The 27151-nt window shown below is 40.6% G+C and overlaps 2 protein-coding genes, 1 long non-coding RNA gene and 1 other non-coding gene across 20 annotated transcripts in view; 1 reads left to right on the top strand and 3 right to left on the bottom strand.

Moving 5' to 3' along the window:
* CHUK (component of inhibitor of nuclear factor kappa B kinase complex) overlaps nt 1-19037 on the bottom strand; it is a 47864-nt gene extending 28827 nt beyond the window's left edge. For 3 of the 4 annotated variants that reach the window (XR_008652399.2, XM_055252140.2, XM_063627540.1), the window contains exons 1-9: nt 18835-19020; nt 15330-15424; nt 12041-12155; nt 11283-11352; nt 9749-9837; nt 8433-8522; nt 8171-8295; nt 7883-7990; nt 7159-7294 (exon numbers count right to left, since the gene is read on the bottom strand). Coding sequence is in view for 3 of the 4 variants with exons in the window: in XM_055252140.2 (XP_055108115.1) it covers nt 7159-7294; nt 7883-7990; nt 8171-8295; nt 8433-8522; nt 9749-9837; nt 11283-11352; nt 12041-12155; nt 15330-15424; nt 18835-18939 (933 nt within the window). In the remaining variant the exon portion in view is untranslated. Of the gene's footprint in view, nt 1-7158; nt 7295-7882; nt 7991-8170; nt 8296-8432; nt 8523-9748; nt 9838-11282; nt 11353-12040; nt 12156-15329; nt 15425-18834 lie in introns of all 4 variants that reach the window. The other variant, XM_055252132.2, reaches the window with a different exon arrangement.
* A 14-nt stretch (nt 19038-19051) lies between these two features.
* On the top strand, nt 19052-20158 carry LOC134735173 (uncharacterized). The gene is made up of 2 exons (XR_010117964.1): nt 19052-19132; nt 19474-20158. It is a non-coding gene; the product is annotated as an uncharacterized lncRNA (long non-coding RNA).
* A 1558-nt stretch (nt 20159-21716) lies between these two features.
* The window catches only part of CWF19L1 (CWF19 like cell cycle control factor 1), a 35958-nt gene continuing 30523 nt past the window's right edge, over nt 21717-27151 (bottom strand). For 13 of the 14 annotated variants that reach the window (XM_063627930.1, XM_055252152.2, XM_063627924.1 and 10 more), the window contains 3 exons: nt 26229-26348; nt 25058-25155; nt 21717-22787 (listed from right to left, as the gene is read on the bottom strand). In XM_063627930.1, the coding sequence (XP_063484000.1) occupies nt 22643-22787; nt 25058-25155; nt 26229-26348 (363 nt within the window). In that variant the 3' untranslated portion in view covers nt 21717-22642. The remainder of the gene's footprint in view (nt 22788-25057; nt 25156-26228; nt 26349-27151) is intronic. The other variant, XM_055252162.2, reaches the window with a different exon arrangement.
* LOC129478176 (small nucleolar RNA SNORA12) lies at nt 26535-26681 on the bottom strand. The gene has a single exon (XR_008656330.1). It is a non-coding gene; the product is annotated as a small nucleolar RNA SNORA12 (small nucleolar RNA).

Below are 27151 nucleotides of genomic sequence, written 5' to 3'. Positions count from 1 at the left end.
AAACAAAACAAAACAAAACAAAAAAAAACTACAGACAACAGTACAATAAGCCCCCCAACCCTGTGAATGCCTCACCTAGTTTCAACCATCATTTACATACAGCCTATCTTGTTTCATCTGTCATAGCCCCCTCTCCTGATTTATTGCTTTATCTTTTACATATTTTATTTTGTGACAATTCTTTTGACATATAAAAATGTTATATATTTGAGTTATACAACTTGATGTTTTGATATACATTGTGAAATTATCACATTTCAGCTAATTAATGTATCTGTCACCTCTTCATAGTTGTCATTTTTGTACCTTTTTTTTCTTTTGCTGCCATAATTTTTGGACCTTTTGATCAACATCTCTACATACACCCCCCCAACCCCGTCCGTGCAGCCCCTGACAACTATGATGCTACTGTCTGCTTCTATTAAGTTTAACTATTATAGATTCCACATGTAAGTGAGATCATGCAGTATTTCTCTTTCTGTGTCTTGCTTATTTTACTTAGCATGTCCTCCAGGTTCATCCACATTGTCCTAAATGGCAGAATTTCCTTCTTTTTCTTAACGTTGAATACTATTCCACTGTGTATATATACCACTTTTTCCCTATCCATTCATCTGTCAAAGGACATTTAGGCTATTTCCAGATCTTGACTATTGTGAATAATGCTGCAATGAACATGGGAGTGCAAATATCTCTTCACAAGCCTGCTTTAAAATCCTTTGGATATATACCGAGAAATGAGATTGTTGAATCTTACAGTTCTATTTTTTTTTTCTTTTGAGACAGAGTCTTGCTGTGTCACGCAGGCTGATGACAGCAGGCTGATGTGCAGTGGCATGATCTCAGCTCACTACAACTTCCACCTCCTGGGTTCAAGCAATTATCCTGCCTCAGCCTACGGAGTAGCTGGGATTACAGATGTGCACCACCATGCCCAGCTAATTTTTGTAATTTTAGTTGAGACGGGGTTTCTGCATGTTGCCCAGTCTGGTCTCGAACTCCTGGCCTCATGTGATCCACCTGTCTCAACCTCCCAAAGTGCTGGGATTACAGGTGTGAGCCACCATGCCCGGCCAGTAGTTTTATTTTTAATTTTGAGGAACTTTTGTACTGTTTCCCACAATAGCTGTAATAATTCACATTCCCACCAACAGTGTACAAGGGATTTCTTTTCTCCCACATCCTCACTAACACTTATCTTTTTTCTTTTGGATAATAGCCATCCCAACAGGTGGGGGGTGATATCTTAGTGTGGTTTTGATTTGCATCGCCCTCATGCTAAGAGTTGTTGAGCACCTTTTCATATGTTTGTTGGCCATCTGAATTTCTTCTTTTGAGAAGCGTCTAATTCAGTTCCTTTGCACATTTTTAAATTGGGTTATTTACATTTTTGGTATTGAGTTGCGTGAGTTTCTTATAAATTTAGGATATTAATTTCTTATTGGATGTATGGTATGCAAATATCTTTTCCCAATCCATGGGTTGCTTTTTCATTTTGTTGATTATTTCCTTTACTGTACACTTTTTAGTTTGAAGGCCCACTATTATTTCTACTTACAAATCCTAACACAGACGCCCAAATAAATGGTGCTACAGAAATACTAAACTGAGGCTGGGCGTGGTGGCTCACGCCTGTAATCCCAGCACTTTGGGATTACGAGACAGGTAGATCACTAAAGGTCAGGACTTCAAGACCAGCCTGGCCAACATGGTGAAACTTTGTCTCTACTAAAAATACAAAAATTAGCTGGGCTTGGTGGCACAATGCCTATAATCCCAGCTACTCGGAAGGCTGAGGCAGGAGAATCGCCTGAACCTGGGAGATCAAGGCTGCAGTGAGCCAAGATTGCGCCACTACACTCCAGAAAGAAAAAAGAAAGGGATACTGAATATTCCCAACACAAAGAAATTATGTTTTAGATGATGGATATGCTAATTACCCTAATCTGATCACTACACAGTATATATATTGAAACATCACTATTTACCCCATTAATATGTACAATTATTTGTCAATTTAAAAAATTAGGCCAGGCGCGGTGGCTCACACCTATAATCCCAGCCCTTTGGGAGGCCAAGACAGGTAGATTACTTGAGGACAGGAGTTCGAGACCATCCTGGCCAACATGGCGAAACTCTGTCTCTACTAAAAACACACAAAAAATTAGTCAGCCATGATGGCGCACACCTGTAATTCCAACTATGTGGGAGGCTGAGGCACGAGAGAATCACTTGAGTCTGGGAGGTGAAAGTTGTAGTGAGCGGAGACTGCACCATGGTACTCTAGCCTGGGTGATAGAACAAGACTCTATCTCAAAAGAAAAAAAAAAACAAACTTAAAAGCATATTAACAATTTTGTTTGTTTGTTTTTGAGACAGAGTCTCTGTCACCCAGGCTGGAGTGCAATGGTGCAATCTCCGCTCAATGCAGCCTCCACCTCCCAGGTTCAAGCAACTCTCCTGTCTCAGCCTCTCGAGTAGTTGGGACTACAGGCATGCACCACCATCCCTGGCTAATTTTTGTATTTTTAGTAGTGATGGGGTTTCACCATGTTGGCCAGGCTGGTCTCGAACTCCAGACCTCAAGTGATCCGCCTGCCTCCACCTCCCAAAGTGCTGGGATTACAGGCATGAGACACTACACCTGTATTAACAAAATTATAAAAAAGAAATACCAAACTGTTTTTATAACCTGAAGCTTATCCTTTTCATGTGAATTCCGAATGTCATAACACGACTGCCAGTATTTCTCTTATTAAGAGACTTTTCTTTAATATAAATCTTTATGTTTAAAAGGGGAGTAGGGAAATCTTCAAAACTGATACGGATTTGCAATACAATTATACTACCTGAGACTTTCCATGCCTTCCCAATTTAGGCAGATTTCACACTATGACAGCTGCCACTTACAGCAGTAGCAGAAAATCCTATAATGGACATCTACTTTTACACAGGATATTAGGGTATGTCATCATGGCAACCCACTACCAAAGCTCCAGGCCAGAAGGAAGCAAAAGAAAGAAGAAGAAATACAACCTAAATTTATCTTTTTGCTCACTATAATATTTAATGAGTACCTACTATTGGTAGGTACATACTATTGGTACATACTATTAAGTGTGTTGTGGTGGTAGTAGTGGGTATACAAACTGAGTACCTTATGATCCTTGCCCTCCATACAGTTATAGTCAAACAGAAGATATTAAGATATACTAAGAGAACTAAAGTACCAGGCAAAATGTGATAGGTGTTATAATCAGCGTAAAGTATCATACACTTGGCAGTAGGAAGCGGGCACTTCATAAAGGAGGCACTACTTGAGCTAAACTTTGAAATGAAAGAAAGACTGAAATGGGAAAAGACTGAAAAAAGAGTTCCTTTAGGCAGAAAACAAGGTGAGCAGAAGCAGAAAAGTAGAAAGGGATGGGTATAATCAGAGAATACAATTAATCCAGTTCAAATGTACCTAAAATGATGGCCTCTCAGGGCATTAGTAAGAGATAAGTCCAGGAGTGTAAGTTGATATGAAACCAAGATAGGTTTTGAGTACCAATGAAAGGGTCTGGACTTTATTCAATAGTGAAAGAGAACTATGCAAGCCTTTCTAAATTGAGAACCTGGCAAGCTCAAAATTGTTAAGATATTCAAAAGATAAATTTGATAAAATAATTGGATATATCGATTGAAGAGAAAGGAAGAGTCAACACAGCCAAAGTTTCCCACCTGGGTAACTGGAGAGGTGACAGTGCAAATAAGAAGTGTAGGAAATCTATAGAGGTAGATTTAATGGGGTCGGGTGCGGTGGCTCACGCCTGTAATCCCAGCACTTTGGAAGGCCGAGGTGGGCAGATCACCTGAGGTCAGGGTGTCAAGACCAGCCTGGCCAATATGGTGAAACCCCATCTCTACTAAAAATATAAAAATTAGCCAGACATGGTGGCAGGCATCTGTAATCCCAGCTACTCGGGAGGCTGAGGCACGAGAATCACTTGAACCCAGGAGGTGTAGGATGCAGTGAGTTGAGATCGTGAGACAGAGTGAGGCTCCATATCAAAAACAAAAAAAAAGAAGTAGATTTAATGGATAGAACAAATATGTTCAGTTTTTAATAAATTAAGTCGTAAGTGCCAGTGGAACAGCCAGGTAGTTATATAATTATACAGCAGTTATAAGTCCTTGGCAGAAAAGTCACAGCTACAGAGATAAATAACTTTAGGAGTTAGCCATATGTAGTTTATAGGTAAAGCTATACAGTTGAAGAGACTGCCTAATAAAAGAAAGGAAATGTAATGGAAAAACAGAGAACCAAGAAGAGACTCAGAATATAGTTACATTTAGGGGCATGAAAGAGGAGGCAAAAAAAAAAATAATTAAATGCTACTGTTTCATCATTATTTTTAATGGTAGGTTCAGTACACTTTTTTCAACTCTTCTACATATCTAAAGATTTTCATAATAAACAGTTGGAAAATATGCATACAATCAGACTTGCTAAGCTGTTTTTTCAAAAGGGAAATATTTCAGTAACTGTTTTGTTGCTTCCTTTTTTAAGTGAAAATCAAACAGACATCATTCCTTTCTTGTACAATATATATAAACATTTTAGGAAAATATCCTACAGTAACACCAAGCTGTTTTGCAGTTCATGCTTCTGTACTTTTGCTCATGACGCTCTGCTGCCTATAAATCTCTCCCACCCTCACCCTTTCTCTAAAAACTCTCATTCTTCAAAATTCAGTCCTATTATCATGTCTAACAAGCATCCTTGAAGCTTCTCGAACTACTATAACTAGTACCTTATACATACCTTATTCTGCATAACCTCATAATAATATTGATGCTTTGAGGAAGATATTATTGTCCTTGAGATAGACATTTGCTCAGGTTCACAGATAGGTAAATAGTGGTGCTGCAAACTGAATTAAAGTCTGTAAACTATAAACTCCATAATGTGGACTATAACAAGAGGCCCCAGGCCCTGTAACAAGAGGCTCACAGATGTCCTTCAAAGCAGAAATGATGCTATGATTCCTATGACAAGTATGAAACAAATGCGAGATGTGGTTCATTCACAACCGAAATGTTTCAGAGGCAACATAGAACTAAAGCCCTGCTTTCCCAACACACTGAGGGATAATTTATTCTTTGGCACAGTAGAAGGAAACCAAATCAAGAAGAAGCCAGGTATCTTTTCAGTGTTAGCCAAGAATGACATCCACATGGCCTCAAGTTTCTATTTAATAAAGTATGCCAAGTTCGGGCACGGTGGCCCACATCTGTAATCTCAGCACTTTGGTGGCCCATATCTGTAATCTCAGATTTATAGGCAGCAGAGCATCATGAGCAAAAGTACAGAAGCATGAACTGCAAAACAGCTTGGTGTTACTGTAGGACATTTTCCTAAAATGTTTATATATATTGTACAAGAAAGGAATGACGTCTGTTTGATTTTCACTTAAAAAAAGGAAGCAACAAAACAGTTACTGGAATATTTCCCTTTTGAAAAAACAGCTTAGCAAGTCTGATTGTATGCATATTTTCCAACTGTTTATTATGAAAATCTTTAGATATGTAGAAGAGTTGAAAAAAGTGTACTGAACCTACCTACGACTTTTGGGAAGTCGAGGTAGGAGGATTACTTGAGGCCAGGAGTTCAAAACCAGCCTGGTCAACACAGTGAGACCCCATTTCTACCAAAAATTTAAAAATTAGGCAGGAGAGGTGGCGCATACCTATAGTTCCATTTACTCTGGAGGCTGAAGCAGGAGAATCACCTGAGCTCAGGAGTTCCAGACTAAAGTGAGCTATCTCGCCATGTACTCCAACATTACATGATTATAATTTCTCATTTCAATTTTAGAAACCTGTACACTACAAACAATCAACACAAATGTAAAGACTATTGATGAGAGTGGTTTCTGGGTACACTGCATAATAGAACTATCTATAGCTCTCATTCATATCAATAAATAATTTACTAAGAACCTGATACATGCCCTGCTCTGTACAGAATGCCATGGTTAGGAAGGGTAGGGTGGGTGACTGTTAATAAAAGAAGTAAAACAATCCCAACATTGAAGAAGATAACAATCTATATGAAGATGCATGAATGGAAGATGAGAAAGAGAATATAGCCTTTAAATGGCAAATTGTGTGGCAGAGACCATTTAAAGAAAAGCTCTTGAAGATATGCCAGTGTAGGTGAGGAGATACACAGAAATGGATATCATACCAGGCAGAAGGATAGCATCTGTCAAAGCACAAAGGTAGATAATGGGTTTGAGCCATAAGGAGCAGTGACAAGCTGGTCTTGTATGAGGTAAAGGTTAAGAGAAGCAGGTACAAGGCAAAACTTGGTTAGGGAAAGCCCCCCAAAAAAGCCAAGCAGATCAGTTTACACTTGACTTGTTTAAAAAAAAAAAAAAAAAAAAAGAACTATGTTAGTTTCTTGGGCAGAAGAATAAAAAAGCATTTTCAGAAGATGAGACAGGTAGTACATATTGAATGAACTATAGGTTAGGGAGTAAGTGCAGAGCCATGAAAGGCAGATAGGAACCTTCCTTACCAAATCAAATCCAGTATGACTAGACATAAATGAATCGAGGATAATGGCAACAACATGGGAAAAGGTAAATAAAAAAGTTGCTTCAAAGGAGTAATTAACAAAGACCACAGAGAAGCAAACTGAGACAGCTTGCTAAATAAATTTTTTAAAAAATCAGCTCTAAGAATGCAATTTTCTTTTTCAAATAAGCATCAGGGATGGACGCAATGGCTTACGTCTGTAAATCCCACTTTGGGAGGTGGAGGCGGGTGGATCACCTGAGGTCAGGAGTTCAAGACCAGCCTGGACAACATAGTGAAACCCTATCTCTACTAAAAATACAAAAATTAGCTGGGCATGATGGTGCGCACCTGTAGTCCCAACTACTCAGGAGAGGCAAGAGAATCGCTTGAACCTAGGAGGCGCAGGTTGCAATGAGCCAAAAATGTGCCACTGCACTCCAGCCTAGGTGACAGAGACAGACCCTGTCTCAAAATAAATAAATAAATAAATAAGCAACAGGAAAAGATTATTAAACTGTATTTATGCTAATTTTCCAAATAAACTTGTTACTTTCAATGCTGGTCTTATGCAGTAGACCCATTAAGACTAACCTTCAAATTCAAAATGTGATCCATTAATACAAAACATCTTGGCTGCTTCAAAGTAAGGTCAACAGGTCCTCCTCTTTGCTGAGGGTCCCAATTTAACATCAACTGTAGCCAGTTTTCCATGGGTTCTACTATTAAACTAGAAAACATACAAAATAGGGTGAAAATCAAATCATTATGTTCCAATTTCCCTTTATACTGTTAGAAAGGTAATTTTGCAGGTTGTCCATTTTCTTTCCCACATCACTTGTCTGTACCATTTCATAACTTACTTTCAAATTCATGAAATGACAGGGGACAAACTTTTCTCCATCATAAACTACTCAAAACTCCACATATGTTAGTTACTGACAACTCTGACGGATGAGTCCAAATCCATTCTGCAATTAACCCATTTACTTCATTATCCTAACAGCCTTCTTAGGACATATGTCAATCAGTTAAATGGCAGTTCTTCTTTCCACTAGACCTGTGCTGTCCAAAATGGTAGCCACTAGTCCCAAGTGGCTATTTATATTTACTATTTATTCAAAATTCAGTTCTCTAGCCAAACTAGCTACCTGTCAAGTAGTCAATAACCTCATGTGGCCAACAGAGATATAGAAGGTTTCTACATCATCACAGAAAGTTCTACTGGATAATGCAACTTGAAACAGACAACTACTCTCCTGTTCCTTTACAACCCTGGAGAAACTGTGGCAAACTTCCTTAACTAAAATATACTTACCTACAAAGGCTATTTGGTTGAGGTAAATGGCTACTAAACCGAACTTCTCCTGACATCTCTTCACATGCAAATATACACTTTGGATCCTTCTTCTTAATCTTCTCATGCCTATAAAATCAAAAGCTACCTCAGCTGACAAAGTGATTCTCACAAATTAAGATTTCTTGCCATTTAATTATATTTAATTGTATATTTCAAAGGCAATTAAACAATTAAAGAAAGAATAAAAGACAAATGAAAAAATTTCCATTCCCATTAAGCATGCCCAAGTTCTCATCCATTTCTTACCAGGTAAATGGCTGCAGATGATGCAAAAAAGGCCTATATCCAGCAATACATTCAAATACCATGGTCCCAAAGCTCCAATAATCAACAGTGGCTGTGTAAGGCTTATTCTCAAAGAGCTCTGGGGCCTTCAAAAGAGAAAATGCTTTAAACACCAACACTGTATGGGAAAAGCTACTTTATTTTTGACCTACTCTATTCATGATCTTCAGAAATAAGAGAATCCTATACACACTTAAATTCAAAGAAACAATACAGGTCTCACCAGATACTGCAGTGTTCCCACAAAAGATGTACACAGACTTCCTTGATCAACATCTTTGGCATATCCCAGATCAATTATTTTATGTATTATCTGCAAAATAATAAGACAAATTAAGTATTAAATGGTAGAGAAATTTAAAAAGGAAAGACAACAATATCCTTATAAGGCTGTAGAGAGGGCAGTGGTGAGGAGCTTGAGCTCTGTAATAACACGAAAATATTTCAAGCCTGAGTGCCACCACTTAACTAGGCGTGTGATCTACCAAGTTATTTAACCTCTCTCAGTAATCTAATTGGATGACTAACAGTCCCTGCTTCACAGAATTGTTATTAGGATCCAATGAAATAACGAAAGTAAAGAAGGTAACACAGTGCTTGGTACATGGTAAAAATTAAATACAGGTGGGCTATTAATTTTTATTTTGCTATATTCAAAATAAGCTCAATCCATTAAACTGGAAAGTAAAGGCAAGGGTGACTTCCAAACTTGAAGAAGCATCATACTCTCTTAGAGTAGATTAAATGTGAATAAATACTTAGATCTAACTTCAAGAATGTCCTGAAGTCTTTGGATAAAAAAAAAAAAAGCAGAGATATTTGGTGCCAAGCATATGTGAAAGGTTCCTAAGAGAAGAAGCATCACCAAAGTTCCAACACCTCCAAGAGGCCAACAACTATCTTCACTAACTAAAGAGACGGCACACACAACTCAACACAAGGTTCAGACTCTTGGCCTTGAAGTCTTTATTGGAATGAAATTTGGATGCTGGAAACAAGAAAACTGCTTAAGTTACTAATGAAATGAACATTTTAAGAGTCAATTCACAATTTCTGGTTCTTCTCCAGATGACTCATTTAAATTGGGGGAAGGAAAATAAGTTTTAAAAATATATATTTTCTTTTTTTTCTTAAAGTGGACCCAGGATGTGTATGTATGTGTTTTGGATGTGCTTCGTAAGAATAAAATAATAAGTGTTAACATATTATGTATTCAAGGCCTGTATCTTTGCTAGATACGATGCTGGAAAAACAGACTTGAATGAGACAGGTGAAGTCTAGGAGCTGGGTTAAGCATGAAAAATGGAAAAAAAAGAAAAAGAAAAAAAAAACAGGTGCTGTTTCTTCTCTGATGGAACCACTGTTTAGCAGAAGGGACAAAAAAACTAAACACAAAACTACAGTTCAGTGTGGTGAGGTCTGAAATGGAAAAAGTAAGAGTGTTATGGGCATATAGCAAAGACACCAAAGCTCAAGGACTAACTATATCAGAGAGACTATATTCAACAGGCATGAAACATTACTTCAGGTTTCACCTACCTTTCCACCAACATCCTGAAGAACTATGTTTTCAGGTTTTAGATCTCGATGTATAATTTTGTTTTCATGCAAATATCGAATCCCAGACCCTAAATAAAGTTTAAAATATACTTTGAAGTAACAGAAAGCATTGAGTTAAAATAAAAATTCACCTCACATTTTGTACAAATCTGCTCTGATGCTCAAGCTTATATGGATCATCATAACTACACAACTAATACTATAGTAGTTCAGGTTTTCTTCACAGAAAAAAAGTAACATTAAACAAATACTACAAAATTATACTATATGTTCATTTAACTCATTAGAATTAACAACAAATAGAAATGCAACAAGCAATTGGGAAAATCCCTGTAACTCTTATAAGCCTCTTTCTCCCACCTAAATCACCCATTTCAATTGGACTTTAGCCCTCATGACCTTGGAAAAGAGGCAAAACCAAAATCTATGGGGAACCAAATTTTTGGTTTTTGAGGTTCCTCCAAAAGGTTAGGTACTGGTTATTTTAGGAATTTTTCTGGAGTCATTCTGATTAAGCAGAGATTTTTCACCCTGAAGAGTTGACTTGCCCGGGCGTGGTGGCTCATGCTTGTAATCCTAGCACTTTGGGAGGCCGAGGCGGGCGGATCACAAGGTCAGGAGTTTGAGACCAGCCTGGTCAACACAGTGAAACCCCGTCTCTATTAAAAATACAAAAATTAGCCAGGTGTGGTGGCGGGCGCCTGTAATCCCAGCTACTCGGGAGGCTGAGGCAAGAGAATCGCTTGAACCTGGGAGGCAGAGGTTGCAGTAAGCTGAGATCGCACCACTGCACTTCAGCCTGGGCGACAGAGCTAGACTCCATCTCAAAACAAACAAACAAACAAAAAAGAGTTGACTTGAGGATCCATCCCTCAAGGAGATGCAATTCCACTGTAAACAAAATTACTATGTCAATGGTGGGGGGGTGTGAAATTGAGTAAGGTCATTTCACATGATTTTTTTGTCAGCTATTGGAACATCTATTAGACAAAAAAAGGCCTCTTAGCCACAAATAAATAATAAAATATCCTAGTTTCTTTTTGTGAGTGTGTGACAAAGTCTCACTCTGTTGCCCAAGCTGGAGTGCAGTGGTGCAATCTTGGCTCACTGCAACCTCTACCTCCTGGGTTCAAGCGATTCTCCTGCCTCAGCCTCCTGAGTAGCTGGGACTACAGGCATGTGGCATTGTGCCCAGCTAATTTTTGTATTTTTAGTAGAGATGGGGTTTCACTATGTTGGCCAGGCTGGTCTTGAACTCCTGACCTCGTGATCTGCCTACCTCGGCCTCCCAAAGTGCTGGGATTACAGGTGTGAGCCACCGCACCTAGCCAAAATATCCTAGTTTTAATTTAGCATCAACAGTAATAGATTTTTATAACTTCTTATAGATGTTGAAATTCTATAGACTTTGTACAGTGTATCAACAATTCTCCTGAATTCCCGAAAAGATAGAGAATCTTTTATGGACCAAAGGGACATTACATTACAATGGTATTTTAATACTGATACATACCTATATCACTTAGTAAAGAAAGTATCTGGCTTTCTTTAAGTCCACAACAATTTTCTGGTTTGTTGAGCAGCTAAAAAAAGAAAGAAATCTAAAAATCTGTTCTGCAAATTGCTGGGCTGCAATAGTGACCACACATTAATTACTATACTCTAAAAGAATATTCAAATGAGAAAAATAAGTCATAATAAAATACAAGGGAATAAAATTACCAAATCCATACTGAGGGCATGTAAATTTCATGATAAGGCTCATAAAAGTAAAAAGAGGCAAAAAGCATTTGAAACTGGAAAAGGCTGACAAATCTCACAGATATATATAAAAATGGTCATATGGGCACATTTAAAATTAGGTAGAAAAAAAGATTGCAATACAGAAAACAACTTTTTATAAGCACCTTAACCACTGAAATTTTCATCTAACACCATTGCTATAGTCCCATCAAACAGCAACAACAAAAATGCACTTTCTAAATCAGGAGTCAACAAACATTTTCTGTAAGGAACCATATGGTAAATACTTTAGGTTTTGCAAGTCACATAGTCTCTGTTAAAACCACTCAATTCTGCAGCCATAAGAAAGCAGCCATAGACAATGTGTAAAGAAATGAATGTGGCTGTGTTCCAGTAAAACTTTATTTACAAAACAAGAAGCAGCCCATAGCTTTTCCGATTCTTATTCTAGTTTATTATATTTAATATGATTCAAACATTGCTAAAGTTTGTGATTTACTATCTCTCATCTCAAAACATCCACACTACCTTTCGGAGATCTCCTCCAGAACAGTATTCCATTGCTAGAAGAGGCACATCATGAATCAAAATATTCAATTCTTCAGGAACATCACAGGCCTTTACAACATTGGCATGGTTCAACCTAATAAGAAAGAAAAACATTACAATAAAATAAATTATTTCCTACAAAAAATTAGCCGGGCGTGGTGGCGGGCGCCTGTAGTCCCAGCTACTCGGAGAGGCTGAGGCAGGAGAATGGCGTGAACCTGGGAGGCGGAGCTTGCAGTGAGCCGAGATCGTGCCACTGCACTCCAGCCTGGGTGACAGAGCGAGACTCCGTCTCAAAAAAAAAAAAAAAATAAATAAATAAATTATTTCCAATAAAAAGGGACTGGATTTGAAATGCTACTTAATTGTGGGTGGATGAACAGAAGGGGAAAGATCAGTATTATTTATAATATTCTAAATTCTGATTTGTATAATTAAAAATTAGTAATTTTTTAAAAGAAAACACACATAAAAATACCATCACTATTACTACTGTTACATTTCTAACTGCCAAGAAGTAAGCATTTTAAATATATTAACTCAGTTACTTGTCACAATAATCCTATTATAGGTAGATTTATTAATACTTTCTCCACACAGGAGAAAATTGAAGCACAAATTGGCTAAGTAACAAGATCACACAGTGAGTAGGTAGTCAAGTAAGGATTCAAATCTGGCGTTCTAGGCTGGGTGCAGTTGCAACTGTAATCCCAACAATTTGGGAGGCTGAGGTGGGAGGATTGCTTGAAGCCAGGAGTTCGAGATCAGCATGGGTAACACAGTGAGACCTCATCTCTACAAAAAATTAAAAATTAGCCGGGTGTGGTGGCGCATGCCTATAGTCCCAGCTACTCCAGAGGCAGAGGTGGGAGGACTGCTTGAGCCCAGGAGTTCAAGTCAAGCCTGGGTAACATAGCAAGACCACATCTCTTTTAAAAAAAAAAAGAAAAAAAGAAAAAGAAGCAAACAGAATTTCCATGTACATGTAGGGCCTGATAATTTACACTGTTAAGCTTTCCTGGTGATTCTGCCACATAACAAAGTTTGAGAATCAAAATGGAATTAAGCACAGATATTAGAGTCAGAAAGTATTTATTTCAAATCCACACTTTACCAACCACCAGCTATGTGACTCTATAAGCTTCAACTTCCTCATTTACAAAATAATACCTAAATATAAGATTGCTGTGATAACTGGAAGAATGATCTGTAAAGTACTCAGCATATTACCTGTGGAAGTTTTAAAATATGTCTACTTCTCTTTTTAAGAGCTTAACTCTCCTCCCCTTGAATGTAGGCTGTACTTAGTGATTCACTGTAACAAACACAATGTGGTAGAAAAGGATAGAGTCTCACTTCCGAGGAAAGATCATCAAAGATATGTCAGTTTTCATCTTGCTCGCTCGTTCGCTCTCTCTCTCTCTCTCTCTCTCAGATCACTCACTCTTTCTAGGGAAAAGATCTTTCTGGGGAAAGCTAGCTTCCATGTCATGAAGACATTCAAGCTTCCCCATGAAGAGGCCCACAGGGCGAAGAATGCTTTTGGCCAACAGTCATATACGTGAGCATAGAAGCAGATACTTCAGCCCTAGTCAAGCCTTTGGATTACTGCAGCTCCAACCAATATCTTGAGATGTCTCAGGAAAGACTCTAAGCTAGAATTACCCAGCTAAGCCACTCCCAAATTCCTAAGTCACAGAAACTATAAGATACTAAATGTTTGCTATTTTAAGCCACTAAATGTTGGGGTAATTTATTTTTTTAATTATTTATTTATTTATTTATTTATTTATTTATTTATTTATTTATCTAGAGATGGAGTCGCCCAGGCTGGAGTGCAGTGGTGTGATCTCAGCTCACCGCAACCTCTGCCTCCCGGGTTCAAGCAATTCTCCTCCCTCGGCCTCCCAAGTAGCTGGGATTACAGGCACCCGCCACCACACCCAGCTAGTTTTTGTATTTTTAGTAGAGATGGGGTTTTGCCATGTTGACCAGGCTGGTCTCAAACTCCTGACCTCAGGTGATCCATCCGCCTTAGCCTCCCAAAGTGCTGGGATTATAGGTGTGAGCCACCATGCCCGGCCCTAGCTGACTTTTGTTAACTGAAATGAAATACTTTTTTGATTGTGGTAAAATACACATAGCATAAAATTTACCACCTTAACCATTTTTAAGTGTACAGTTTAGTGGCATCAGATGCTTTCCTTTTTTTCAGACAGGGTCTTGCTCTTGTCACCCAGGCTGGCGTACAGTGGTATGATCTCAGCTCACTGTAGCCTTGACCTCCTGGGCTCAAGCAATCTTCCCACCTCCACCTCCCAAGTAACTGGGAATACAGGCATGCACCACCACACCTGGCTAGTTTTTATATTTTTTGTAGAGATGGGGTTTTGCCATGTTGCCCAGGCTGGTCTCGAACTCCTGAGCTCAAGCAATCCACCCACCTCAGCCTCCCAAAGTGTTGGAATTACAGTGTGAGCCAACGTGCCCAGCCTGGCATCAAATACTTTCACAATGTTTTGCTACTATCACTATACTGCACAAAACTGTTTAATTCCGCAAAGCTGAAACTCTGCATCTATTAAAAATTATTCTCTATTTGCTGGTCCCTTCACCCTCTGGCAAACACCATTCTACTTTCTTTCACTGTGAGTTTGACTACTCTAGGTACCACATATAAGTGGAATGACACAGTATTTATCGTTTTGTGACTGGCTTATTTCATTTAGCATAATGTCCACAAGATTCATCCATGCTGTGGCATGTGTCAGAGTTTCCTTCCTTTTTAAGGCTGCATAATATTCCATTTCATGAATATATCACATTTTGTTTATACATGTCTCTGTTGGTAGATACTGGGTTGCTTTTACCTTTCAGCTATTGTGAATAATAATGTTATGAATATGAGTGTACAAATTACTCTTTAAGTCCCTGCTTTCAATTCTTTTTTGTATATACCCAGAAATGGAATTGCTGGATCATATGGTAATTCTATTTTTAATTTTTTAGGAATCACCATACTGTTTTCCATAACAGCTGCACAATTTTACATTCCCACCAACAGTGTGTAAGTGTCCTAGCTGATTTGAACTAAACCTTCTTAATCCTAATGTGATATTATTATTTGAAATAGAATATATTTAATGAGAGAAAAAAATATATGTTCCCAAAAAGATTCTGAGAAGAGTGGATTCCTGGCCTCTTTCCCCATGATGACATCTGGTTGGGCTGTAGAACCAGGGAAATGTAAGTCAAGGAGTACACTTACTTCTTCATAATCTGGATTTCATGGCACCATCGTTCTCTGTTTTTGGTACTTAGCTCTAGGCGACAAGACTTAATTGCTATTTTGAGATCAAGTTCCTGCCAAAATAGAAAATCAACAGAAAAAAAAAATTAGGTTCTTGTGCAGATTTATTTGCTACCAAAGAAATAACCTAAGAAAACAAAACTTTTTAGCTTTACTAATTAAATATATTTATCCACAGCTTTCTTGAGGCAATGCTTTTTTAAAAGATAAACCATGAGACTATTACACCAATGCTTTAAAACTGACCTTCAAACACACAACAGCATACAAGGGAAAAGTGACTGAAACTGATTTTATAACAGGTCTTTTCGGAACTCTCTGTCATATATAATGTTAGAAAAAAAAAGATCCTGTCTCCTCAGCAAACCCCTTTCAGAGCTTAATCAAGACAACTAATATGGGCCCCAGCTTCTAGCATAACTAAAATGAAGAAGGTAATTCAGGGCTTCCTGGACTCCAAACAGCAAGAGAAAGTTTTAATATAACCAAGCCTAAAGCAAAAAACTCCAATCCTAATGTTTGCATTTCAAATGACATGAAGGAAAAAAATCCTACCAATGAGTGTACTTCTGCTTCCATAGCTACATAATGAACCTAACATCTCTTGCCTGTGACTAGTAATTTAGTCAATTCTGACTGAAATTAAACCCATTCTGATGCACATTACAGGAAATAGCCAGACCCCATCATATTCTGGCAACATTAACAATGCAGCTCAGAAACAGCAGTCAGGGCTAAACAGGTTACACTATGTTTCTGATATCATGAGGAGAGTTCAAAAGAATTTCCAACATATGTAATCTCTGACATAAACCAGAGTTATAATAAAGGCTGTGTATGAATACAGAGAGAAGAGCCCAGGGGCCAGGACAGAAAAAATATAGGTGGGGAAGCAAGACATAGCTTGGATAGGGTAGTGTGAATTGGAAGGTGAGCGGAAAAAAGAAGCTAGAGATAAGATGATACTTGGTGCACAGAGAAGAAGGAAACTAGGATAGACTACATGCTAGCCTACCCACAGTTCTCACTCCCTTCAATCTTCCTTTTGTTATGAGCAGGTGACCAGTTATATCTATGTCCCATGCAGGCCTTTACCACCATGGAGATGAGAATCAGGCACAACCATGAACAACATGAGCCCTGAATGCTCATGTTAATGGAGCAGTAAGTTATCTATTTCAAAAATCCCACTCTGTAAGATCCTTCAACTCCTTAATTTATATTTCATCCATTCTATGAAATTCTACCTTTTCACAAAGAATGTTCTATAGGAAGTTTATAGATGTACAACAACAACAAAAAAGTTATGTGTTTAAAAAGTCGGAATATTCTGGAGATAGGGTGATGGCTGTACAACGACGTCAATGTACTTAATGCCACCTAACTGTACACTTAAAAATAAAGTGATAAATGTTGTGTTATGTATACTTTACCATAATAAAACAAAAAGTGATTAATTCATCCATCTCCACCCAGGGACCAAGAAAAGAAGTCACAAAAGCTGCCAGCATGCATCCTTTTTCCTTATGACCAGGCTGACAGGCAGGCTTAGGTAACACAGGCAACATGCCACTAGAAGCACTTGGTTCCCACTTTTTTTTTTTTTTTTTTTTTTAGTGTGTTATGTTCCCTCTGACGGTGAGAATTACTAAATTTACTACTTATCCTGCTATCACAGGACTTAATGCCTTAGTCCTTCACCTTCCATTCTCTTTCTCCAAGATTTTCTCCCATGCCCTATCTAGAAACCTGGTTCACAAAACTTCCTCAGTTCTATCAGTTTCAGTTGTCATTCTAATTACCCTAAACATGCCTATTTCCCCAAGGTAGACTCCTATCTCCCCTTTCTCCCACCCCAAATTATGAGCTTTCTCACTACACCCATGTTCCTTTAGATAACAAATTATTACTTTTCCTCTTGAATTCACTCCTCTATTCACAAGCCAAGCCCAGGCATTTTAGTAAAATCTTAACTGTTCATCTTGTCCCATATGTTGTTCCGCTCAAATTTATCCTTTACAAAACCATTTTCCTAGAACAACACTTTTGATCTTGACACTTCCTTAAGGCCAATTAATGAGGAGCATTATGATCATAGCAGATTATGATCATAGCAGCAACAACAAAGTAGCAGCAGGTGCTAACAGTTGAGGGCTTTCATGGGTCAGGTACTGTATTTAGCTTTACATACATTATTATTTTATTTAACTCTCAAACCCATGATGCATGTAATTATTATACTATACTTACTTTACAGGCCTTATAAAACAAAGCCTATATTACAGGAATTATTAGTCCGGGGTCTATTTACCTAAAATGTCCTTTAGGAAAGCACGAACCTCTCAAATGGCAATGCATGGTTGTGTGGATGTGCACCTGTGCATTTTTTCTGGGGAAAGGGTTCGTAGCTTTTGTTGGTATATCAAAAAATATATGTCCCAGGCCTGGTGCGGTGGCTCACGCCTATAATCTCTGCACTTTGGGAGCCTGAGACAGGTGGATCACCTGAGGTCAGGAGTTCGAGACCAGCCTGGCCAACATGGCGAAACCCCATCTCTACTAAAAATACAAAAAAATTAGCCGGGCACGGTGGCGGGCGCCTGTAATCCCAGCTACTCAGGAGACTGAGGCAGGAGAATCGCTTGAACCCGGGAGGAGGAGGCTGCAGTGAGCCGACATCGCGCCCTGCATTTCAGCCTGGGCGACAGAGTCAGACTCCGTCACAAAAACAAAAACAAACAAACAAGACCCAAATATGTTTTTTTAACTGCTGCTACAATGGTTAAACATTCTCTATTAAATCAAAGTAAAATTCTTGAGTCTGATGTTAACTGTCCTCTACCTACTAGAGCACCCCCTATCTCCATCTACTAATATCGCCTTCCGTTTGAAGCCATGATCTGCATCAACTTACCCTCATACTGTCTCGACCTGGAATACATCCCCAATTCCAAAGCCCATCCATGCTTCCAAAGGCTTAACTCTGGACCCATCATTCCTTGTCTACTCCAGTCCCCACTGATATCACACGGTCTCCAAGCGCGCGCGCGCGCACACACACACACACACACACACACACGGACGCACACATTCCAACAGGCAGTCCCCTTCAGCCTTCTCACACATTCGTACTCCTACATACACACTGTGACGTGCATCTGCCTCACACACCCTGACACTCTACATTCACAGAGACACACACGCACTGTCACACTCACTAAACACCTGGTCACAGCCTGACAGTCATACCCAAGTTCCCCGCAACAGCTCTATCTATATGCCCAGTACCTCAGATACAACTTTGGACACACGGGCATAGTATCTTTCTCTCTAACACACACACACAAGCCCACTGGCCCACAAATACTGCCCAAGGTCCCACCAACCATCTATCCCACACTGTCAGCCCTGTGTTCCACAGACGCTCAATCCCACCGCCGCTCCCTCTCACGCCCCGCCTCACCCGATGCTGGTACAGACAGACGTTCCCGAAGCCGCCGGTGCCCAACCGCTCCCGCATCTCCCAGGGCCCGCCCGCGCCCGGCCGCAGCCCCGGGGGCCGCTCCATGGGGCGGGAGGGGAAGCGGCCTCAGGCTCCACCGTTGTTCCAAGGCCGGTTCCGGGCCGCCGATGCTCGCGCGTCTTTGTTCTCGCGAGAATGAATGCGTCACTTCCGGTAACTGCTGCGAGAAGGGCCTTTCCCTAAGTTCTCCCAGGGCGCTGCCGGAGCCCTGCCGGCTAAGGGATGGGGAAACAAACAGGTACTCGGTCCGCTCTTTAAGTCCCCTACGTATTTTCCGGGAGGGCTGAACGGAATCACAATGTTTTTCTAGTCTTGGAAAACATAAGATCTCTCCAAACCCCACATTCCCGTCAAATCCACTTTTCAAAGCAGTCCAGTCTCTCCTGTATTAACTTTTTTTTTTTTTTTTAATTAAGATGGGGTCTCGCTGCGTTGCCCAGGCTGGAGTGCAGTGGCACGATCACGGCTCACTGCAGCCTCGACCTCCCGGAATTAAGCGATCTTCTCACCTCCCGAGTAGTTGGGATTGCAGGCGCGCACCACCTCGCTTGGCTAATTTTTTATTTGTATTTTCTGTAGAGACATGGTCTTGCTACGTTGCCCAGGCTGTTCCCGAACTCCTGGCCTCAAGTAGTCCTCCCACCTCGGCATCCCAAAGTGCTGGGATTATAGACGTGAGCCACCGCGCCCGGCAATTAGTCTTTTCTAAACTTCATATTGTCTCCACTCCTGTCTACACTTCATCTTTCTTCAGACTCCTACCATCTATCCTCCAACTCCACCACCCGCTGATCCGGCACGCTAAAGACCACCAATGATTTAAAGGCTGCGAAATCGGAAAAATACTACGCTAGCAGGCCCACTAATGAATTCGCCTTCTTGTTCACTGACTTCCCAATACACCTGCTCCAGGATATCCCCCGTCATCCCAAATGACTCAAGGATGTGACGCTATTCCGGAGTGAAGAGTGTTTCTCGGGATTTCGCGAGCTTTTTTCCTAGATGCCTCACAGAGCTTGCTGTCCGGCAGTCCAGTTACAGGTTTGCCAGCACAGTAGTTCATTGTGAGAAGTGTTTCTAATGGGTGCTGCAAGGCTGCAGGGGCAAGCTTTGGGAATGCTGTTGGTGCAGCAAGTGCTTCCGGGTGGCGGACTGCCATAGCATAGGGGAAACAGCTCCTGGTCTTCCATTTAAAGAGGGTCATACCTTCACTGTACCTGGGGGATCTCAATACTCCAAGTAAAGGAATCAGCATGGAAACAAATTCTTGAGAAATGTGATGCTGCAACCAGAATGTTGAGCACTGCATGATACAGACGAAGTCGATGTTGTAGGTCATTAGTAACGTGGTATGGGAGGTTCTGGTTTCTGTTAAATGCATGGTTTCCATGGACTTGGAGATGATGGTGCCTCTGAGGACGTCATTTAGAGCTGGGCAGACCACACAGAGAATTGTGGTACAGATTGTTCTAACAGTATGAAGCCCTCTCATTTGCTGTATGTACAGCATGGCCAGTGCTAATGTGCTCAATTTCCATAGGTGGGGCTGTAATCTCATAATTCCCAGTCAAAAGAGGTAGGAAGGGATGCTGTGGACCGAAAGGGATACTGATGATTGGGCTGACCCAGAAGTGGCCATCTTTGTGGAAACCAGGTTGGTTCCCTTGGTTAACTTTTTAAATGCCCCCATTCCCAGGGCCATGAGTAATTTGAGTTGTTTTTTTGTTGTTGTTGTTATTGTTTGAGATGGAGTTTCACTCTTGTCACCCAGGCTGGAGTGCAATGGTGTGATCTCAGCTCACTGCAACCTCCACCTCCAGGGTTCAAGCAATTCTACTGCCTCAGCCTCCCGAGTAGCTGGCATTACAGGCGCGTGCCACCACGCCCAGCTAATTTTTTGTATTTTTAGTAGAGACGGGGTTTCACCGTGTTGGCTAGGCTGGTCTCAAACTCTTGATCTCAGGTCATCTGCCCACTTCAGCCTCCCAAAGTGCTGCAATCACAGGCGTGAGCCACCTCACCTGTTTTTTAAAAAGCCTAAGCCTGTTGACCCCAGGCTCCACAATCTTCAATTTTCCGAGTCTCAGGTTTTTTTTTTTTATGAGTAAAATAGAGGTAATACCTACCTCACAGAGATTTTGTTAAGATTAAATGAAACAGTGTCTGGACCACAAGTGCCCAATATAAAGGTAAAAATATTTTTCTGTTTGCACCTAGTATGTAGCATTCTCTTTGCTCCTTCTCTATGTAAATGTTAGATCACTATTTTCAAGCACTCCTTAAATACTGGTATTTCTCAGGTAATCATCTTCGGCTCAGGACTGTATTTACCCTATTTTAATTTCACCTATGGCCTATACCCTGATGATCCCCAAAGCCCTGTAACCAACCCAGGTACTGATGAGTTTAGAACTGCCCAGCAGTACAACAGACACACATTAGATATATCAAGCACCTAAAACAATATCCAAAGGAGAATTATCCTTCTTTTCTTAAATCTGTCCCTTCTATTCCCCATTAAACTGTAATCTCTGGGACAACAGGGACCATATTGGGACATGACTATGGTCCTGGAGCTTAGAAAAATGCCTGGCACATAGGAGTTAAATATCTGAAGGACTAAATGGGCTCTTATCTATGAATAAGATGAATGCTTTAAGAGAAAAATAGCAAAAGCCTTGGATCCCTTTTCCACTTTGGGTTGCTCAGGGAGAAACCGCCCTGTGTGATTTTGGAATAACAGCTGGGCCTAAAGCTCTAGCCCCTCCTATTACACATACTACTTCATTTCAACAGTCATAGGCAACATGAACACCAGACACTTCTCAACCATGGAAAAACATCTGGATTTCATTTGGTAGTTTAAAGGTTTTTGAAAATGTTGATATACACAAGCTGTACTTGGAGCTGGATGACAGACATACTTTTATTCTTTTATTTTTGAGATGGAGTTTCACTGTCACCCAGGCTGGAGTGCAATGGAGCGATCTTGGCTCACTGCAACCTCCACCTCCCAGGTTCAAGCGATTCTCCTGCCTCAGCCTCCCGAGTAGCTGGGATTACAAGTGCCTGGCACCACGCCCAGCTAATTTTTGTAGCTTTAGTAAAGATGGGGTTTCACCATGTTGGCCAGGCTGGTCTCAAACTCCTGACCTCAGGTGATCCACCTGCCTTGGCCTCCCAAAGTGCTGGGATTACAGGCGTGAGCCACTGCGCCCGGCCTCAACATAGGATTTTCATCCTAGAATGACTTTCCCCCAAAAAGATTCAATCTTAGGCCTCTTGCTGCAGGCAAGTTCCATGGCACTGCACAAAAGAGGCAGGGAAACAGTCCACATGGGAGATTGTAGTTTCTTTAAAAATAGGCTTCTAGGCCAGGAATAGTGGCTCATGCTTGTAATCCCAGCAGGTTAAGAAGCCAAGGCAGAGGATCCCTTGAGCCTAGGTGTTATAGACCAGCCTGGGCAACACAGGGAGACCCCTCCCACCCCCCCGCCGTCTCTACAAAAAATAAAAAAAGTTTGCCAGGCATGGTAGCATGCGCCTGTGGTCCCAGCTGCTCATGAGGCTGAGGTGGCAGGAACTCTAGAGCCCAGGAGGTTGAGGCTACAGTGAGCCATAATTGTGCCACTGCAATCCTGCTTGGGTGACAGAGCGAGACCTTGTCCCAAAAAAAATTCTTTTAATTAAAAAAAAAAAGAAGGCTTTACTACTTCCTATGGAGTTCAAAAAAAGTTCTTCCCTTTGTTTAGTCATCCAGAGTAAAGTCATAGGGCTCAAAGTCTTTCCGGAAGCGGCGAGCCAGGGTCTCCTCGTCTTCCTTGCTGATCTGACACTGCCTCCAGTCAGACTTATCAGGAACATTAAGGATGGCTTCACTGGCCAGGACCTCCCTGCAGAAATAGCACAAAGAAGTCAAAATGGAAACTATCAGCCTCAGCTCTCCTCAACATCACCTAAAGAAGGTATACAAATTTCTCTGACTTTGCTCTCCTGCCCTGAGTGCCATCTCTGCCATACTATTGATCAAAATCATACCCGTTTTAAATGACCAGCTCAGGTACTATATATTTCCTGATCCTTCAAACCCCACTGGCTTCTCCCTCTCTTAAAAAACTTGGAACTATATTATTGGTACTTAGAGAAGCAACACCACATAGAAAAAGGGCAGGCCCTGGTGTGAGAAAGATCAGAGACTGGATTCCATTTCCAGCCTTGCCACTTGTTATCTATGATTTAGACAGATGATTTCATCTCTGAGTCTTGATTTCCTCACCTATGAAATGCAAATAAGAACACCCACCATATAGAGATAACACAGTCAAAGTGCCATACTAGCTGTGATTACAACCTGCCTCAAACTGTAGTTTTGTCACCTCAACTAGACATGAGTTTGCAGAGTCAGGAGCCTGGTCATACCCACTCTGATTTAAAATTCCTCTGCCTCTCCTTCTAGGGGACTCAGGCCCACATAACACCAGCACAAGCCCAATGTCAACAAAACAACTTATCTTGGCTCTTAGGACTAAAGAATAACTACATACAGACACACACACAAGCTGCCTTCTAATTGCCATTGCTTTATATTTTTATTTTTACTTATTTTGATATATTAGAAATAATTCTATTACACATTTACATGGTTCATTTTCCACTTTGAAGTTGCAGTAAATAGAAGAGTTAGAAACAAATCACGAATTCTCTAAAAATCAAAGAACCTAAGCTCCCTGGGCAAACTTTGAGCCTATTTCAAATATAAAAGGAAAATAGAACTACCTTTCTTGTACAGCTGGAAAAAAAATGCCATTTCAAATATTTTGTTAACTATAAAATGCTATATAACTATAAATTAGTATCTGATAATTACTCAATATTGAAAATACATAAGCACAAAACCATTCAGAGAATCTTCTTTTTGTGTGCTTTATACGCCTATGTGTATCTGCAATTGTGTGCTTATGTTGTCAATGTTCATAACCCCATCTGTTGCTGAGGCAACAATGAAAAGATCATGTCAGATGTCTGAAGCTCGTAACACACTTGTTCCCATTTATCTTTTTGAAAAATGTAGACAACTACATTTACTGGACTTATCTAAGGGGGCAATCTCTTGGAGGCTTTCTGAATGAGTCCAAGACAGGTTCAAGGCTCACTCAAAGCCCATTTTTAACTAGGGGAGAAAAAACAGCTGCAAATCACAGACACCAGCATCAGATACTCTGTTCTACACATTTTCCACTCGCCTTCAAACTATATCTTCTTGCCAGCAACTTCCCATCTTTAATCTTTGCTTAAGTTATGTTACTCCCTCTCTGGTTTTGCAGTCATGTTTTGCCCGACACGAGGAACAGAACTGAAGCCTCCTCCAGGCCTTTACCATACTGTAGAATACTGAGGTTAAGACCTCAAGTTTTGAGGTCCAACAGGCCTGGGTTTGAACCTACCACTGTGTGACTAGGACAAGCTACCTAACCTCTCTACAGCCTGCTATCCAGTAGGGTAACCATTAGCCAGGTATGGCTATTTAAATTTAAATTCTAATTAATTAAATAAAATCAAAAATTTAGTTCCTCAGTCACATTAGCCACATTTCAGCACTCAGTGGCCACAAGTGGCTAGTCACTACTGTATTGGACAGTGCAGATATTTGAGCATTTCCATCATTGTGAAAAGTCTACCGGGCACTGCTCTAGAGCCCCATTTTCCACCCTGGTAAATCGGGATGACAGTACCTACCTTACAGAGTTATGAAGATTAAATGAGTCATGTATGTGTAAAGTTCTTGGTACAGTTCTTGGCACAGAGTACGTGCTCAATTAAAGTTCCCTAGCACTTCTGGCTGGAATGCCCTCACCCCAATCTTTGCCCTCTAAATATGCCTCTCAGGTTCAACTTTGCCATTTTCATGAAGGCTTTCACCAAGTAGAAATGAGCTGTCCCTTTTATGAATTTCTACAGCACATTGTTCTCCAAAACTCTGTCATGGTACTCTTCACATTCTACATTACATTACTGTCATATATGTAAACATCTGCCCTAAGACCATGGGTCCTTTGGGGCAAGGACTGTTTACAATTTAGCTTTTTATCAATTGTCCCATGTAGCCCACCACTTTGTTCATAGCAGGTCTAGTGAAAATACATTGAAAAGAAGAAAAACATACCTTCCAAACTGCAAAGGAAAATTCTTTTTAATTCTGTGGAAAAGCTTTTCTCCTGTGTCAAGTTCAACATAAAAATATGCTGCTCCTGGCTGTGCAATCTAAAGTAAACAGAGCTGTATGAGGATGTCCAATAATGCTTTAAAAATCTATAATCCGAGTTCATCTGTAGGCAAATAATTCAGTCTAAATGCACAAGAAAAAAAGATGTGTATGTTGCTATAGATCCCAAGCCACTTAGTGGAACTAGGGCTTAAAAAGCCTAACTGGAAGATACTACCAATATCCTCCCAGTGGCATCTATCCTTCTAAGTTCCTACCTTAGGAAATTCTAATTTCTTGCTCTTCCCAGGAAAGCACTAAACTTTGGAGTAATGCCCTATTCATCTCCAGTCTAGTCAATACCCAGTGCTCTAGTTCCAAATTGTCCACTGCCTCTTTTTTTTTTTTAGAGACAGGGTCTTGCTATGTTGCCAGGCTGAAGTACAGTGGTGCAATCATACCTCACTGCATCCTCAAACACCTAGGCTTAAGTGATCCTCCTCTCAGCCTCCCGAGTAGCTAAGACTACAGGCACATGCCACCATGCCAAGCTTATTTTTTTATTTTTTGTAGAGACAAGGTGTCTCACTTTGTTGCCCAGGCTGGTATCAAACTCCTGGCTTCAAGGGCTCCTCCCGCCTCAGCCTCCCAAAGTGTTGGATTACAGGTGTGAGCCACCATGCCCGACCCATTGCCTATTTAATAACATTTTTGGAATGCCTTGATAGCTCAACATGTCAAAAACCTTAGGCTCAACATGTCAAAAACCAGATCTTGCCAGGCGCAGGTGGCTCATGCCTGTAATACCTTTGGGAGGCCGAGGTGGGCAGATCACAAGGTCAGGAGTTTGAGACCAGCCTGGCCAATATGGTGAAACCCCGTCTCGACTAAAAATACAAAAAGTAGCCAGGTATGGTGGTGCATGCCTGTAGTCCCAGCTACTGGGGAGGCTGAGGCAGGAGAATCACTTGAACCCGGAAGGCGGAGGTTGCAGTGCGCCAAGATCATGTCACTGCACTCCAACCTGGGCAACAGAACGAGACTCTGTCTCAAACAAACAAACAAACAACAAACAACAACAACAAAAAACAGATCTTTACTCTTCCCTGAATATCACCATCCCCTGTTTCACCTGCTTGATGTCAGAGTGCTCTGGGATTTCCAGCAGCTCTATCTGCTGCTCCTGTGCCTGGGTAATGAAGGCATCTTTAATGTCATCAGTAGCACAGCAGCTGACTGGGACAGGAATGACCTAGGGGTTGGGGAGACAGGAGAAATTCTTTGTGCAGGTCCCAGAGAAGTTGTGCCTGCACGGTCTCTGAGAAGTAGCAAATCCATCACAGGGGTGGAGAAACACCCCTCAGCACAGAATATCCTCAGGCCAGACAAGCCTGTGTCAGCCTGTCTGTAAGGACTTAAACTTATGAGATAGCCTGCCACATGTGGGAGCCATTCTCTGATGCAGGAAAGGCTTAAGAGAGATATCTCTGTCACAAGCCTTTGCCATCTCCAATATTATATATGTGGCAGAGTTAGGCCCATTTGAAAACTTAACAAATGTGCCAAAAAGAAAACCACCACAACTACAAATGATTTACAATCTGATTTTCTGAGCTGCTAGCCCCATGCAGGCTTTGAGACTATTTCCTACCACTAAGCTTTCCCTCACGCTGGGCCTCCATACAAAATACTCACTTTCTTCCAAATTCTTATCCAGCAAGCCCCACATCTTCCTTGGAACTTCCTCAACTACCCATTCGTTTTCTAAACAAGGAACTTACTATCTATGCTGTTTACATGTACTGACCACACACTTCCCTGTGAAGTCTCTGGGGTTACCACCAGATACTCTTTAAAAACTTTTTAAATGAACGTTATTTAAATATTAATATAAAATATTAAATATTTTACATATTAAAGCTAAACTTTATACAATTTTTTTTTTTCAAAGATGGAGTCTCACTCTGTTGCCCAGGCTGGAGTGCAGTGGCACAATCTCGGCTCACTGCAACCTCTCCCTCCCAGGTTCAAGCTGTTCTCCTGTCTCAGCCTCCC

This window comes from Symphalangus syndactylus, chromosome 2, assembly GCF_028878055.3.
Source record: "Symphalangus syndactylus isolate Jambi chromosome 2, NHGRI_mSymSyn1-v2.1_pri, whole genome shotgun sequence".
Taxonomy (NCBI): domain Eukaryota; kingdom Metazoa; phylum Chordata; class Mammalia; order Primates; family Hylobatidae; genus Symphalangus; species Symphalangus syndactylus.
Note: the sequence above shows the minus strand (reverse complement) of the source record. Positions and strands in the feature narration are given on the sequence as shown.